Here is a 15993-nt window from a genome sequence, read left to right as displayed (position 1 = left end):
TAACGGTGACTTGGGAAGACAAACGCCATCACTCCAAACATCCCCCCCCTTCCTTTTTCTTCTTCCCTCAGCTTTACATGCTGAGCATGATGCCATATGGTCTGGGATCCCCCTTTGGGCAGTTGGGGTCAGCTGTCCTAGCTGTTCCCACTCCCAACTCCTTGTGCCCCCCCAGACTCCTCGCTGGTGGGGTGGGGTGAGGAGCAGCAAAGGCCTTCACTCTGTGTCAGCCCTGCTCAGCAGTAACGAAAACATCCCTGTGTCATCAACCCTGTTCTCAGCACAAATTCAAAACTTAGACCCATGCCAGCTACTGTGAAGAAAATTAACTCTATCTCAGCCAAAACCAGCACAAAAGCTCACCACTGAGGGATGTATCAGCTACATCAGCTTGATGTCAAATAATCTTGACACTGAACTGAGTTGCATTTAACCATTCTGGCTCTAACTCCAGCAGTATTAATGGCAGGAAGGTTCCCTGTTCCAGTTGCTTAATATGCTATATTCAGTAAGTATGTGAACCCCATAACTGGAGCTTGAACCTTTCCCACACATCAGTTTAGGGCATTTGGATTGTGTATGTTTTTTAAAAAGTCAGCCAAAGTTTTTTACAGATGTGCAGGGAAACTTTGCTAGTTCAACATCTCTAATCTAGGAGTCTTCCCATCCCGAGGACTGCCTTAGCCATCAATGGCTTTCACAACCTACATGTTCTGTGATCTTTTCAAATGAAAAAGCACTCAGGTTTCAATATCCAGTTCACAATATAAAGAGACACATTGTCTCACTGGATTTCTTTATGACTTAAATAAGGATTTTATTATTGGCATTGTGCCATATAAAATCACAAGGAGAGGGGGAAAAAAAAGGGGTTGTCATTTGATATTTGGCAGAGTGAACTAATGGTTTCAAGAACTGGTTTTGACTGATGTTGCTCCTCAGTCGGCAAGAAATGTGGAAGTAGAACTTTGATGCCCGACAGGGTCCCCCTCCGCTTGAGTGGAGTTATGTCTGATGTATTGCAGCCAGTGATTAATCAGTCTTTTAATACCACACACTGCACAAAATCAGCTCTGATTAGGGCTGGCATTGCCCAGGTCATCTAGTATTATGAAGTTTGTAGTTTATGCCTGGATGATGTGCTTTATGACAATGGTAAGTATCACTATCAAGAATTTTATTACTGTTACATCCCTACTGTGTTATCCTTGTGAAAGGCAGATGTGGAAAAGCTACCAGCTCATGTGTTTGTTCTTCAGTGAAGCCCCTAAAGGAGTGTGGGCTGCTGCTATCAGCAAATACAGTCTGTGTTTTCAAAAATATGGGGAGATGAATCCTTGATCTAGAATATTTCTTGTGGCCAGAGTTGTTCATGGACAACATTTATTCTTACCTGAATCATGATGATCAGGGTGGTCTGGGCTGCAGCAATTCCTCTGGTCGCTGGTTGTAGACACAAGCTCCAACTGTCCAGACATCCCAGATAAACAAACTTTACTGGCATTAGTGTGGACCACACAGACACACAGACATACCAGAATGAGTATGAATATCCCCTTTTCCCCACAGTACAATATATTTTTTGGTGTAAAGTAGTCAAATGCATCCCCGTGCTTCTAGAAAGACACAGTGGTAGGCTTCTGATTTATTTCTCTGTGTCCCTCACCTCCCAGGCTACCAGTGCAATTGCCTCTCCCAGTTTACAGGAAGGAATTGTGAGTCGGAGATCACAGCCTGCTTCCCAAATCCCTGCCGTAATGGAGGCTCATGCGATCCCATCGGCAATGCTTTCATCTGCAACTGCAAAAATGGCCTGACGGGAGTAACGTAAGTGACCCTCTCTGGGTGTGAGACAGGAGCTTTTCAGTTCAGTGCAGCAGGCTTTTTGATAAGGCATTTTTACCCAAAAGCTATGATTCACCTAGCAAAAAATAACCCAGAACTTAGTGCTTATTTCAAGTCTAAGCTAATGACAGCTGAGAAATCTGTGAGGCTTGCATGTTCAGAAATGCTTTTCTGAACTTGGCCTCCTAAATTATTGGTTTAGGATATTATCTCCACACAGTTTTCACTGAGGTATACACACCTAAGTGTTAGAGGCTTTTTGAGCAATCCCATAAAGCCTGTGGAAGCTGCTATGTAATCTTTTTTTTTTGAAAATTGATCAATTATTTAGTCACCTTAGCCCTGACATAAAAGCCTAATTTATTGTATTCATTTTTTAAAATCCCAGACTTCATCTACTTGGTGTAGAGACAGAAAATCCCCTGACCTTCCCATCAACACGCTTTTTTCTCATCTAGTTTGTCTACTGTTTGTACTTTTTGTTCTGCCTTTTTAAAAATCACCTCTTCTCTCCAATTCTCCCCGCTCTTTAAGGTTCCTGTTCTTTTTTTCCCCCTGATTCTCTAATATTTTCTTCTTTTATCTCCAGCCCTATATAATTTTAGACCGTTAGTATATCCTCCTCTTCTCTTAAATAAGTACTCTGGCTTTTTTACTATATTTTTTCTCAACTTTTTTCTCCTCGAATCCTCTGAATATTTTCTATTGAATACCATGGGGTGGTCCAAAAACAGTATGAAAAGGCTGAGAGTCTCTATTACATTCAGTGGGTCTCATTAGGGTCAAGGAGCCTTTTCTTATCAGATGATTTAAATTCTTATTTCCTTTTTGGTTTTTTTTTCCATTTTATTGTCTTAAAAAGCCATGGAATATCTGTAGAATTGATTGAATCCCATTAAATAATACAGTAATAATAAGATCGTTTGCCAAACACCAGCAAAATGTTAGCTGTAGTGGTATCACTTTGACAAGATAAGTCATCGTGCACAAGCTGGGCTGTTTGCTAGGTGTTCTCCAAACTCCAAACTCTCCTTTTCTTCTTCTAAGGTGTGAAGAAGACATCAATGAGTGCGAAAGAGAAGAATGTGAAAATGGTGGCTCCTGTGTCAACATATTTGGTTCATTTCTGTGTAACTGCACTCCTGGCTATGTGGGACAATACTGTGGTCTTCGCCCCGTGGTGGTTCCCAATATACAAGCTGGGCATTCATATGTCGGCAAGGAGGAGCTGATAGGAATAGCGGTGGTCCTGTTTGTCATATTTGTGTTGATTGTCCTCTTTATCATCTTTCGTAAGAAAGTATTCAGGAAGAACTATTCCCGCAACAACATCACACTCGTACAGGATCCAGCTACTGCTGCCCTGCTCAACAAGAGCAACGGCATCCAGTTCAAGAACATCAGGAACAGCGGAGACAGCAGAAATATCTACCAAGAGGTTGGGCCTCCACAGGTCCCGGTGAGGCCGATGGCCTATACCCCATGCTTCCAGAGTGATTCGAGGAATAACCTGGACAAGATAGTGGATGGGCTTGGTGTGGAGCACCAGGAGATGACAACATTTCATCCTGAGTCCCCTCGAATACTGACGGCCAGGCGGGGGGTGGTGGTGTGCAGCGTAGCTCCAAACTTGCCCGCTGTGTCTCCCTGTCGCTCCGACTGCGACTCCATCAGGAAGAGCACATGGGATGCTGGGACGGAAAGTAAGTAGTGTTGCTTGCTGCTCTCGCTCTTCCTTGCCATAGATAAGGGTTGCCTTCAGGGTGCAGAAGGTACAGTGGCACAGGTACTCTTAATGCTCCAACATCATACACTTACAATTATTAGTTTTTTCCAAGAAGTGATTTGGTTTCATTTTGAAAGTTTATAATTAATCTAGGCATATAAGACCTCTACTTCTATGCATTAAGTACGACTAAACACATTCATTTCACTTGCTCAGAAAGCATATATGAGTAAGTACTTTGAGCATTAGTTCTTCAAGTGATACAATGCAATCATCTTTCTACTGGAAAAAATAATTTGGGGCAGAATTCTCAAATATAAACTCTGCTGGCTTTGGGCAGTTTTTCTCCGGGGGGAGCTAAAATATTTAAACCTCCTGCAAGAAGCAATCGTGTTTTGCAACAGGGACAAATGAACTAATATTCTCTGCTTCCAGTGTCTATGAAATGAAGCAGAAAATCATGCACTGCTTACAGCATCACCTTTTCAGTCCATTACATTCCCATCTGCGTTCAGTATCACAGTGATCAAAAAATTTCTGATCCCCACACTTACTCTATTTGTGCTCTAATGGTTTCTCACCTGATAACACGGTGCCCCCTCCGTGAATTCCTGAACAAGTTGCTGGAGATACAGCAAACTTCACAGATTCTGTCATAGCAGGAAATATCAGTTTGCTGAGGCAGAGTTATGGCCCTATGTTGTCTATCCTTGCAAGTCAGAACACATGTCATATGGACAGGGAGATGTTTGCTTTAGCATATGGGGTTTTTTTATGATGTTTTCTCTTTTTAGTTTTCCCTAATGCATCTTCAACCCCAACATAGCCTTAACCAAAACTGCCAAGTAAAACTCCATGATCCAGAAACTTTCATCGTCCCATAGTTTTAGGCAATAGGAACTGAGGAAAAGAGAGAGGAATCTGGCACGGCCTCATACCTGTGCCCTGACCTGCATATTTTCATCTGAGGCAGCACGTTGGTGAAGGTCTTCTAGTGAAAAACAGGAATTAATTTCCGTTTCTTCGAGCTGTATTTCACCATTGTGTTGTGGTTGACCTTTTTAACCATTAAATATAGTTTCGCTGATTGAAAGCATCAGCATGCCACCCCCCATACACGCTCTGTTTCTGTATTCTCTTGGGTGTTTCTGCCGCAGACGCTGCTGGTATCTGTATGAATTTCTGCACAGCGTGAGGCCATGCCATGGAGACAGACCTCAGCTGTCAAGGAGTGGGAAGCAGTGCAGCTTCATTACTGCAGCACTCGCTCCATCTACTACATACCCTGCCTCTCAGCAGGAGCAAATCAGCCCTTACTGTATGGAGGTGCCCCATGCTGGGTAGAAATATCTACAGCTAGTAGGTGGAGAGCTGTACTTACGTGTTTGCAGCACCTGAGCTTGTTCATTCATAATTAGCTCAGGTATCTATCTCAGTGCTTACCGTGGAGGATAACCTCTTGTGTTCCTTATTATCACTTACATAATGTATAGTTGAATGTGTTTATTCATGTGTGTTTATATGAGAATTTATACCATAGACTGCAGGTACGTTTCTAAATTGTAGAAGAGTTGTCAAGACTGAATGTCCCTGATGAAAAGCCATGTAAATGGAAGTATAATCTATTATATGTCAGTGGTGAAGCTGTTAAAATCTGATCTAAGGGCCACTGATGTGAATAAAAAGATGCACAATAACTTTACTGAGCATCGAATGAGCCTTTAATGAGGCTCTCATATTAGGAAATGAACAGTAAAGAGAAATGTAACTGTAATCTCTTGTATAAGATATTTATACCACATTTCTTAAGTCATCATTTTCTTTGCTGCTGAGACTACATGGCATCTAAAAAGGCAATACTGAATATAGATATTTCTTCCTTCATTACAGTGGTGTCAGCCACTTGAAGGACTCTTTGGGCTTCAAACACTTCAAAAGTCTAGGTATCTTCATCAGCTGCCTTCTTTACCAATAGGTCATTTCCTCTGTCTGAAGGAAATAATTTTATTCTGACAAAGATAATAGAAGGCTAATTGTTGGCACGGTTTAAATGGCTCTGTGGTATAAATAGACAAATGTGCATACCTAGAGAGTACCATTTTGCTTTGTTTTTGCTGTCAATGAAGGTAAAGGGGTTGATGACGCTGAAGAAGTCACCTGTTTTGCAGGAAGTAATAAAGGCAGCAACTCCGAAGTACAGTCCCTCAGCTCCTTCCAGTCTGATTCCGGTGATGATAATGGTAAGAAATGGTTTTATCTTTATTATTCTGGGGACAAAGCTATTTAACTCTCTTTCTAATACTATTAAAAGCATTCAAGTGACATCTAGAAAACCCCTTAATGATGCTAGAAGTAAGAATGTCCTGGATTCAAACCTTCACTTTGTGTCCATTTTTTAAATTATAGGAACATAATTAAAATCTTGATGCTTGGAACTGTTGTACCAAGCTTTACAGTGAATTAGAGGTGTGATACAGCAGAGTCATGTTGCCAAGATGTAAGTTAACCAATAGGTTGCAAGTAAAACTGTAGAATTTCTATCATTTTGCCTCTTGGAAGAGGTTGACTTTCATGTTTCATTAGTCAAATTAAAGGGAATTTGTGTGCCATATGCTAGGTCCCATTCATGGTCCCAGCAAAACTCTGCTGGTGCTCAGCAGCCACAATGAGCGGATGAGCCAGTCCCCGGTGGCTTGGCCTCTCTCTGGCAATCACAGCTCAGCGAACAATAGAGCACCATTAAATCCTTGCTCGGTGCATGTTCGTTGCCCGCTCTCATGTCCCACATCATTATCTCAGTGGGTGACATGGGCAGAGCCATACACAGCCTGAAAGAGGCCTACAAAGTCAGAGCAAACCTTTGTTCCTATGGCCCATATATGTTGAGCGGTGGGTCTGAGAAAAGGCAAGATGTTTCTGCCAGGGAGGGATGATGGATGTCAGGGAAGCCTCATTCAGATACACAGAAAAAGATTAGCACAAAGAAATTGCAGTTAGTTTCCTCAGCCACCAGTTAATGAACTGTCTGGAGACTCAGTTCCTCAGTCATGTCATGCAGCTCTTCTCTAGGTACTCCTAAATGTTGGAAAAAGCACTTAGAGAGAAGTGCACTTGCAGTTCTTTTTGGTTCAGCTGTGGCTGAAGCATCATGAGTATTTTTGTAAAGCTTCTCAATGCTTTTTTGCCCCTGCACCCCCCCAAAAAAAACCCTTTAGTGTTTTTTAGAATAATTATTTTAATTATTATTATTTTAATAATATATGTTTATATTATAATTACCTTTAGAATAATTATTCAGCTGGACATTTGTTGTACGTGATTACTTTTTATATCTCCCAAATTCTAATTAGGCTTTCCAGGCATCTGATCCTGCCCCCATTTAAATCGGTGACATGGTACCCACTGAAGCTGGATTGGACCTTCTGTGCCCACTCATTTTTTGTGAAAGCTGTATTTAACTTATGGCCTTTAGAGATAACAATTCTAGTTCAGGGTCTAAACAAAGCCGTATCTTCAGGGAGAATTAAGGAAGAAACTTAAATCATCTGAGTCGTTTTGCAGAGGTCAATGCAAGATTGCATTCTCTGGTTTTCTTGCAGTGGCAGGGAGGGTTTGCAGTGAAAGAGCTTAAAATATAAATACAGGCTTGGGTAAGCATATACATACTCATATACATGTATGTAGGGGCTAATGGATAACCCGGTTGAAGCCACAAATCCTTCCCCTTCCTGTCATTTTAATACTTTGTGCTTCACATCCCTGCAAAGGTTAAAAGGTTGTCAGTGAAACCACAAGAGATGCAATTCAGCATCCACGCTCTTTGGGGAGAGACAGGACAGGCTGCTCCTTCTCCAAATTCCTTCCTCCAAAGCTGAGAGCAGTGCTGCCGGGTGCTCACAGGCCTAGCAGTGGGGACAGGCTCGTGTCATGCTGCTGCACAAATGACTGTGCGACACTGTCTGGTGACACTGGTTCACCACTGCCGCCTGTTTTGCACCTGAGAAGCACTGGGACACGTCCCGCTGAAGGTGTGAACAGCCTGACGCTGTTCATTTCGTATCAGGTGCAGGCAGCATCCACTCACCCTCTCCAAGGTGCTTGAAGCCTTCCCTTACTGGGTCGAATAGGGCTTGTCTTACCCTGCAGACTCTTTTTGGGTGTGATTTTGAGGCTAGTTTTATTTTTTTCCACCTTATTTCTACTGCATTTAAATTGCTCGGCTCCCCTTGTCTTGCTGAGAGTAGCAAGCAGAATTTTTTTGTGATCAAAAAGCAAAAATTTTTATAAGCTGCAAATTTTACCAAAAAAAAAAAAAGTTGCCTGCTTTCAGCAATAATATTTTCAGAAGTCATTTCAAAGGCAAGTTACAGCTGTTTTGAACAGGGGTGGACGTGACAAAAGTGTATTTTTAGGTTACTGTTTCACTGCCGGCCAATGGATGGTTTTGCTGGGAAGTCCAAGGAACTGCTGTTGAGGACACCAATGTTCTACCCCCAAGCAATGCTGGATTTGGGTATTGCCTTGCACTGAGCTGCATGGGGTAGAAGTTTCCCTCTCTTCCATGAACATGATCTGCTCAGCTCCCAGCAGAGCCAACCCTTAGTTGCAATGAAGACTGTGCTGGCCCTGATTTTTTGCCTTCTGTTTTTCACTCTCAGTTGTTCTCCTGTTGCAGTTTACAGCTGCCCTCCGCCTCTTTTCCCAGCCTCACAGCAGCTAATTACATGGAGTCACTTATTTTTCCATAATGTTTATTATGCATTAGCTAATACAATTGTGCAATTATCAACACTGTTGATAGCATAAACATGCTCAACATAAACATAGAACATGGTCTTTTTGGTTTATCAAGGTTCTTTTTGCAAAGCTTTCACAAGGACTGAGGAAATTGGATGAGATCCTTGATCCCATACCCAAAATGTAACAAAGACATAGAATATTCAACCTACATTTGAATGGCACTATTACTGTTAACATGTTTCTTGTGACCTCTAAGTCTACTGGCTATATGAAACAAAAAAGTATGCCTTGCCCAACATTTCTGGTCCCCTTCTTAGCCTGCTCCAAAGCCTGCTGTCTTTCTCACAATTAAAGACGAAGGAAATGGGACGGATCTAGTACCCACTAAGCCAGAGCTTTCCCTCTGGTTTTAGTGGGGTTTATTTCAGGTCCTCAAAGGCAGGAGCGTTAGTTGGTCCAAAATGCAGATCATTTAGAGGACCACACACTGTAGGCCTGTTGGCCTCCATGGTAAACTATTGTGCAGTCTATATTATTTCAAGGGAAAAGTATGTTTTGGTAAAACACCTGCAGAGAACACACAAAGCATTTGTGAAAACATTCTGTCAAACACAGATCAAAATTTGAACCACACCTACTTAGATGTGTCCTCCTAATTATAGCAGTCCTGCTTAACGTCCCAGAGGTTTTACAAAATCAGTAAATACCAAAAAATTCTTCTTAGGAAATAGATCAAGCTTAGCACCATTTCAGATGGTGTGATGGCCTAAAAGATAATGATTCCTTGGAGCACATGGCACTGTCTCTGGAGACCTTTAAGCAAGAATGAATTAGAAATTAGTGTCAGGTAGACAAGATACTGCTTTGGTTAATTGAATCAGCTGGCCAGTCTGCTTGAATTTATGAGGTGATACACATCATCCTATATGCCTTTCTGGAAATGCTGGTTTGGAATTTATCACCACTCTGAAAATGTATGGGATTATCTGAAATGAAATGTCCTGCAACCCACTGCATAAATCATGCATTGGTCGGCAGCCTTTTTTTTTTTTTTCCCAATGTCAGTTCTGTCTGTTTGAGAGAATTTATTGTGGTAACATATGATGTGTGTTTTAAATACTAACCTGAAGCTGTCCTTCCCTTCCCTTTATTTTCTGCTTTCCCTCCCCTGCAAGCTTCCATAGTGACTGTCATACAGCTTGTCAACAATGTAGTTGACACTATAGAAAATGAAGGTATTTAAATTTTTTTCTTTCTTGTTATGCAACAATGCTTCCTGTTTTCATTGTGAAACATCCCAGCAGAACCTCACCTAATCTACACTGACCAGCAAACCAGTGGCGGGGATGGGGATTTGCAGATCAGCTTGTTCACCAGCAAACACGAGAACACCAGAGTGATATACCACAAAATATCTGTGGGTAATTGGAGATGGTAGAAAAGGTGTCAAGGCCTTCATCCTCTTCTTTTCAAGTCAATTTTTTGCTTGCTTATTCCCATTGCCTTCAGGGAGAATAGGACTGGGTTGATAATGAAGTCAAATCATTGAGGTTATCCTGGCTGCAGAGGCTGGGATACGGGAGAAGACACAGGAAGGCTGTGAAGAATCCCAGGCTGCAGTAAAGCTGGGCTATGCACTGCAATGGGACCATGTGGAGAGGAGCAAAGTGGTGGTAGGCAGGTGGTTGGTTTCTCCCAGGTAACACAGTGTCGGATAGAAGACATGTAGATACAAGTCCATGGATGCCATGTAGCAAGGCAGCCTGCCTGCTGCTGCCTTTCCCCTGGGGTTGATGTGCCCATTAAATAGAGCATGGTGGTTGGGTCCAAGGACCCAACACTCAGCTCTGCCACTGACCTCCTGGGTAACCTCAGGCACATCATGTTACAAGTGAACTGGTTTCCCTACCAGTAAAACAGGAGTATCACTATTTTCCTCTCCTGTAAAGCACTGAGGAAATGTGATCTATCATAGATAAACGTTACTTTTATTTATTTATACAACATTTATCTTATCCTTGGCAGAATGTCAGCTCAACATCAGCTCAAGTTATCCACAAGTCCAAAATTTTATCTGTTTTTAGCAAATTTAAGCCAGGTTTTGCAGACTTCAGCTAATCCAGTCTGCATGATGCTTAAAGATGATCAAGTAAATTATTTTTTTGAAATGACTGTTTTTATCTTGAGTCAGTGTCATGGTAATTTTGAAAAGCAGTTTTACTCCTAGCTAGTGATGGCACTTGAGTATTTGTCTACAGTATATTTACTGATTTTCTGAAGTGTAAGAGTCTCATTCTTCTCACTATCAAATACAATTAACTAGCCAAGGTTAATTCAAAAAGAAAGTCCCACTCAAAAGACAAGAAAATGACCTTGAAAAGAAAGCACATACACTGCAAATGGCCTTGCCTTCCTAAAGGAAAGCTTAAGCAAGCACATTGGCTCCCCATCATGCTTTAGAAGTCAGAAAAAGCAAGTCTGGCAGCAGTTTCAGGAGGCTGTCACTGAAAATGCTTTGCCCACTTCCGAGTTCCTTATATGAGACTTATGCGCCTTGCACATTCTGCAGCGGAGCTGGTGAAAGCGGTGAATCGTTAGCTGCCGCGGGGGTCGCGGTGCAGGGCAGGCAGAATCGCTGCTGCAGGGCCGCGGGAGGACAGCGCTCCTTCCCCAGGGGGCTGCCGGGGGTTGTGCGAGTCAGAAAATTAGTGAGGTTCTCCTGGATCCTGAAACCACACAGCTCAGAGGGACCTGACGCATCTCAGGTGCAATGCCGTTACACTGACCAAAAGACAGCAAAATCCACTTTACAAAAAAGAGAGAAGGAAAGAAGACTGGTTAGGGCCGGTTCAGACACTGCTGCTAAACCTGTGGTAGCTCCAACCCTCCTCACCCCAGGCTAATGCGGAGCAGGGATAAAGCTGCTGTCAGCTAATGAGCTAACGAAGAAATGGCCATCGCCACATACGCCATGTGGTGATAAGCAAGGGCAAGAGCGGTGTTAATACATGGAGGCTTGGAGAACAGCCTTCTCTGCCCTTGTCTGTGGTTGAGCCCCAGAGGTTAAGTACTGTAATGCCAGAAAGGTCTATTATCTGGCCAGACCTCCTCCAGCAATGCAGTCCAGAGACCTTGCCCAGTGACTTCTTGCATGAAGCCCAATAACATGTGGCTGAACAAGAGCATCTCATCTAGAAAACGCTGCAGCTTATTCCCCGCTCTTGTCTCACATAAAACCTCTTTCCTTGCTCTCTCCCCGACCCCTGCACCCTCTCCATACTGGAATGCCTCCCTCCCTACCAGCTAGCATGGCAGTGCAGGTGGGAGGTGGGTATGGGGTTGCGGGGCATTGCAGCTGGTGGCCCCATTAAATGGCTTTGTATTCTATTCTATTCAGGTTCTTATACCGTGCCCATCACCATGGTATCTGAGCCCAGGTGGGCCCAGATTTGTTTGAACCGGCCCTGAGAATGGTAGATTCTTATTTTTCTGTTTCAAAGTGAAAAAGTGAGAGAGAAATGTACTTTGCAATTATGAACCATAGAGATGGTGGATAGCCCTTTTTGTATTAAGAATTCCATCTCTAATGTAATTCCATATCTCTTCAGTGAGGGTAAATAATTAAAATATGATAGAAAAGGAATATAATACACATGACATAATCATTTCTTTATGTATGTCTGCATTTGACTGGGCAAGCTTATCTTGTACGCTAAAATAAAGAACAATTAAAAATCCTATTAAAACACACCGAGGCAGCTGTACTTTAGCAATATGCATGCAGAGTTTTGTATTTTCGCGTGTAATACTATGCTGGTAACAAACTCCAAGTTACCAGTTTTTACTTTTCACTTTGTATCTGACAGTGTCTGTTATGGATCAAGGACAGAACTACAACAGAGGTGATTTTTCTGAGACACTTTCTGCCTGTTGGACCGGGCTGGGGCGGGCCGGGCACTGACTTGATGTGATTTTTTCTTGAACTGCTTCACATGTCCTCTTTTGTTTGAATTCTGCTGGGTTCGAACGCTGCATGAGAATGGCCAGCCACTTTTTATTTCAGGATCCAGTTTTTGGTCAATCAGATTATTTGCTTGCACAACCTAGTAGCATCCTAAAAAGTGCAATGCCTGAGAGCGGCTGTATTTTGCTCCTTTGCTTGTTTGCATTAGCGTCATAACACGGTTTGGTTCTCCTCCCCTGCCCCTCTGGTCAGAGCATGGCTGACCTGTGTCGACGGCCCGTGGTGCATGCTGTGATTTGAACGTGCTGTGAGGCCTAAGAGGCGAGTGCATGCAGGGCGCTTTGTTTTCATTAGCGGCCCCATCCTAACAGAGCACCGTGATTCTCTTTCCTGCTGCAGCGTATCATTGGGATACCTCTGACTGGATGCCAAGTGCTCGCTTGTCCGACATCGAGGAAGTGCCCAACTTTGAGACGGCAGATGGAGGCTCGGCTCATCACGGCAGTACCAGAGAGCTGGAATCAGATTACTACCTTGGTGGCTACGACATTGACAGCGACTACCCTCCCCCTCATGAAGAGGAGTTTTTAAGCCAGGACCAGTTACCACCTCCTCTTCCAGAGGATTATCCGGACCAATATGAAACCCTTCCGCCCTCGCAGCCAGTCTCAATGGCAAGTACGCTCAGCCCCGATTGCAGGCGACGGCCACACTTCCACCCTAGCCAATACCTCCCTCCTCACCAGTTCCCCAATGAGACGGACACCACAGGGTCTCAGAGTGGGAACGAATTTAGTACTTTTGCTGTTGGCCCAAGCCAGAACGCAGAAAACGTTAGTGCAGGTAAGATGCCCTTATCCTTGCACAACTCTCTAGATGCCTCCTCCTCTGACGTCTCAGCCAGCTGCGGCTTTGATGACTCCGAAGTAGCCATGAGTGACTATGAAAGCGTGGAGGAACTCAACCTAGAAAATGTTCACATTCCATTTGTGGAGACCCAGCATCAGACACAAGTGTAAAGGAAGCTCCCTTCTTCTTCTTCTTCTTCTTCTTCTTCTTCCAGAACGCAGAAAACGTTAGTGCAGGTAAGATGCCCTTATCCTTGCACAACTCTCTAGATGCCTCCTCCTCTGACGTCTCAGCCAGCTGCGGCTTTGATGACTCCGAAGTAGCCATGAGTGACTATGAAAGCGTGGAGGAACTCAACCTAGAAAATGTTCACATTCCATTTGTGGAGACCCAGCATCAGACACAAGTGTAAAGGAAGCTCCCTTCTTCTTCTTCTTCTTCTTCTTCTTCTTCTTCTTCTTCTTCTTCTTCTTCCTCTTCTTCTTCTTCTTCTTTTTTTTTTAATTTGTCATTTGGTCCAATTAATAGTATAAATATTGAGAAGAAATTTTGCTGAAGGTGTATCTATATATATTGGGCAAGGCAAAAATACAGTATAACCCATTATTAACTTGTTCAGAAGTGATACTGTATGTGCAGACACGAAGAGACCAATTGTGTTTAGTATTATACATCACAAATTGTTACAGACAATCTGGAGAGTATGTACCTTCTATTTATTACCCAGAGTAAAACTCAGCTTTTGAGGCAGGGGGAAACAGTAATTGCTAAATCATTTCTTTCTTTCCCCCAAAGTTTGATTTTTTTTTTTTTTGGTATTGTATTATTAAAAGTGTTACAGTGTTATGATCTCCCACAGTATTACAGTATAACCCATTATTAACTTGTTCAGAAGTGATACTGTATGTGCAGACACGAAGAGACCAATTGTGTTTAGTATTATACATCACAAATTGTTACAGACAATCTGGAGAGTATGTACCTTCTATTTATTACCCAGAGTAAAACTCAGCTTTTGAGGCAGGGGGAAACAGTAATTGCTAAATCATTTCTTTCTTTCCCCCAAAGTTTGATTTTTTTTTTTTTTGGTATTGTATTATTAAAAGTGTTACAGTGTTATGATCTCCCCACAGTATTAAGGAACTGGTATGGATCATTCCAAGATGCAGTGTTGCATGAAATTCTATGTCAGCGAAAGAGTGAAAGCAATTGATCGCTGAGGCTGCTGTGTACAACACGTCAGATGGCTGAAAAAACAGCATTTACAAAGTGACCTATCAAAGACAAGCGACCCGTCATTTGTCCATAAATATTTATCTATACTTCTGTTTGTTACATAGCATTTCATTCTACTTTGTATGCATATAGGGCAACATATATACAGTGTATATTTACTCCAAATTGGCCTACTTTGCTTGCCATTTTTTAAAACCTGATGTCAGGTGCGTGTGCATAACTTCACCCGTGAGGACTTCTAGAAATGTCAGAGTTTGGCTCAGTAGTGGCCCAGTTTTGCCCCAGCTGCCTATGCACAGCCTCCCTTGACTCCTGTATGCAATGCGAACGCGTATCTGAAAACATCAGGAAACCTAACTACCTACAAAGCGCTACTGATTTTTTTTGAAATTCCCGGCTTGGGCGATCGCCTCTTTCACAGCAGTCATCATGCTACAGTTGTTGCCGTAAAATTAGTTGCAATTAAATTGCATATAACGCTGCTGTAACCTCAAATCTTTAGCTTAACGTCATTTGGCAAATGTCCATCCTTAGAGTTTACAGGATGAGCTCTCAGCTGCTGTAAAGTGACTCAGTTGGTGGAACTGCACGGATGGGCTACAGCCAAAGATCTGGCCCTAGATTTTCCACTAGATGTGTGATTTCGTAGGATTTGAGGACTTCCAAAGGTTGTTTGCAGACTTGAGAATATTGTGGGGTGAGGAAACCCATGGCATCAGTACGCTTTTACGTCCCACTCAGCCTGACTGGCCTTTTACACTGATTTGGCTTGAGCAGCTAAGTGCAATATGGAAATATGGGGTTTTCACTCAATGTATTAAAGCAGATTATACATGCCTGTTGCTCGGTGCTATGACAATGTTTTTACTACTGCATTTTACAACATCTTTACCCTTTATACAGTGAATGTGAGTCTGCAGTCTGCATTACCGCTGGGGTTTCATACCTTCCTACCATGGCATAATTCAGTCATTCTGAAAAGCTATTGAATACCTAAATCATTGTTGTAGATGAACAGATTCATTAACAGGTTTCCTCTGCTGCTTTCCCTGTCCTGTCTCTTGGCCAAACACCTTAACTGAATAGTTTCAGCAGTTGTATTCCAGGGCAACATGTTCTTGACTGACTCGCGTTTCACCCAAAATTAAGTTGTGGGCCATTTCTTGACATACTGGAAGTGTTTATTCACAAATTTCCCCTAACAAAAAGAAATTGTTAATAGAATGTAACTTAAATAATTGCAGCTTGTAACACTTTTAATAAAACAGGATTTCTAAAATTCTTGGTGTAGGTACGATATGTTGCTGCTTCCCTCCAATAGCTTACATAGCTGTGAAAGATTGGTGTAGATATTTTCTTTGGGATCATGCAGCAATTCCTCCCTAGAAAACAGCTCATTACACAGGTACATGAATAAACTGAGTGAACTTCTAGAAAGACCATGTACTGCACATACAAGTATTATCAAGTACTTGTCTGCAAATAGTTCCTGTCCATTGAATTTATGAATGTCACTTGGTCTTCTCAAAGTAAACATGCTTCTGTAATAGTGATATATTCTAAGTGTGCTCATGGTACATTTCAACCCCTTTTCCCTGCTATCATCCCTGTGTTTTCAAGAAGAAAAAAAATA

General features: G+C 42.4%; 1 protein-coding gene across 3 annotated transcripts in view; it reads left to right on the top strand.

Moving 5' to 3' along the window:
• The window catches only part of FAT3 (FAT atypical cadherin 3), a 339730-nt gene extending 326436 nt beyond the window's left edge, over positions 1–13294 (top strand). For 2 of the 3 annotated variants that reach the window (XM_035895314.1, XM_035895313.1), the window contains 6 exons: positions 1674–1827; positions 2893–3548; positions 5698–5811; positions 9487–9546; positions 12178–12213; positions 12675–13294. In XM_035895314.1, the coding sequence (XP_035751207.1) occupies positions 1674–1827; positions 2893–3548; positions 5698–5811; positions 9487–9546; positions 12178–12213; positions 12675–13294 (1640 nt within the window). The remainder of the gene's footprint in view (positions 1–1673; positions 1828–2892; positions 3549–5697; positions 5812–9486; positions 9547–12177; positions 12214–12674) is intronic. The other variant, XM_035895315.1, reaches the window with a different exon arrangement.
• Positions 13295–15993: the final 2699 nt, after the last annotated feature.

The sequence above is a fragment of the Egretta garzetta genome, unplaced genomic scaffold (genome assembly GCF_000687185.1).
Source record: "Egretta garzetta isolate BGI_Z169 unplaced genomic scaffold, ASM68718v1 scaffold255, whole genome shotgun sequence".
NCBI lineage: Eukaryota > Metazoa > Chordata > Aves > Pelecaniformes > Ardeidae > Egretta > Egretta garzetta.
This window is presented reverse-complemented; position numbering and strand designations above follow the sequence as displayed.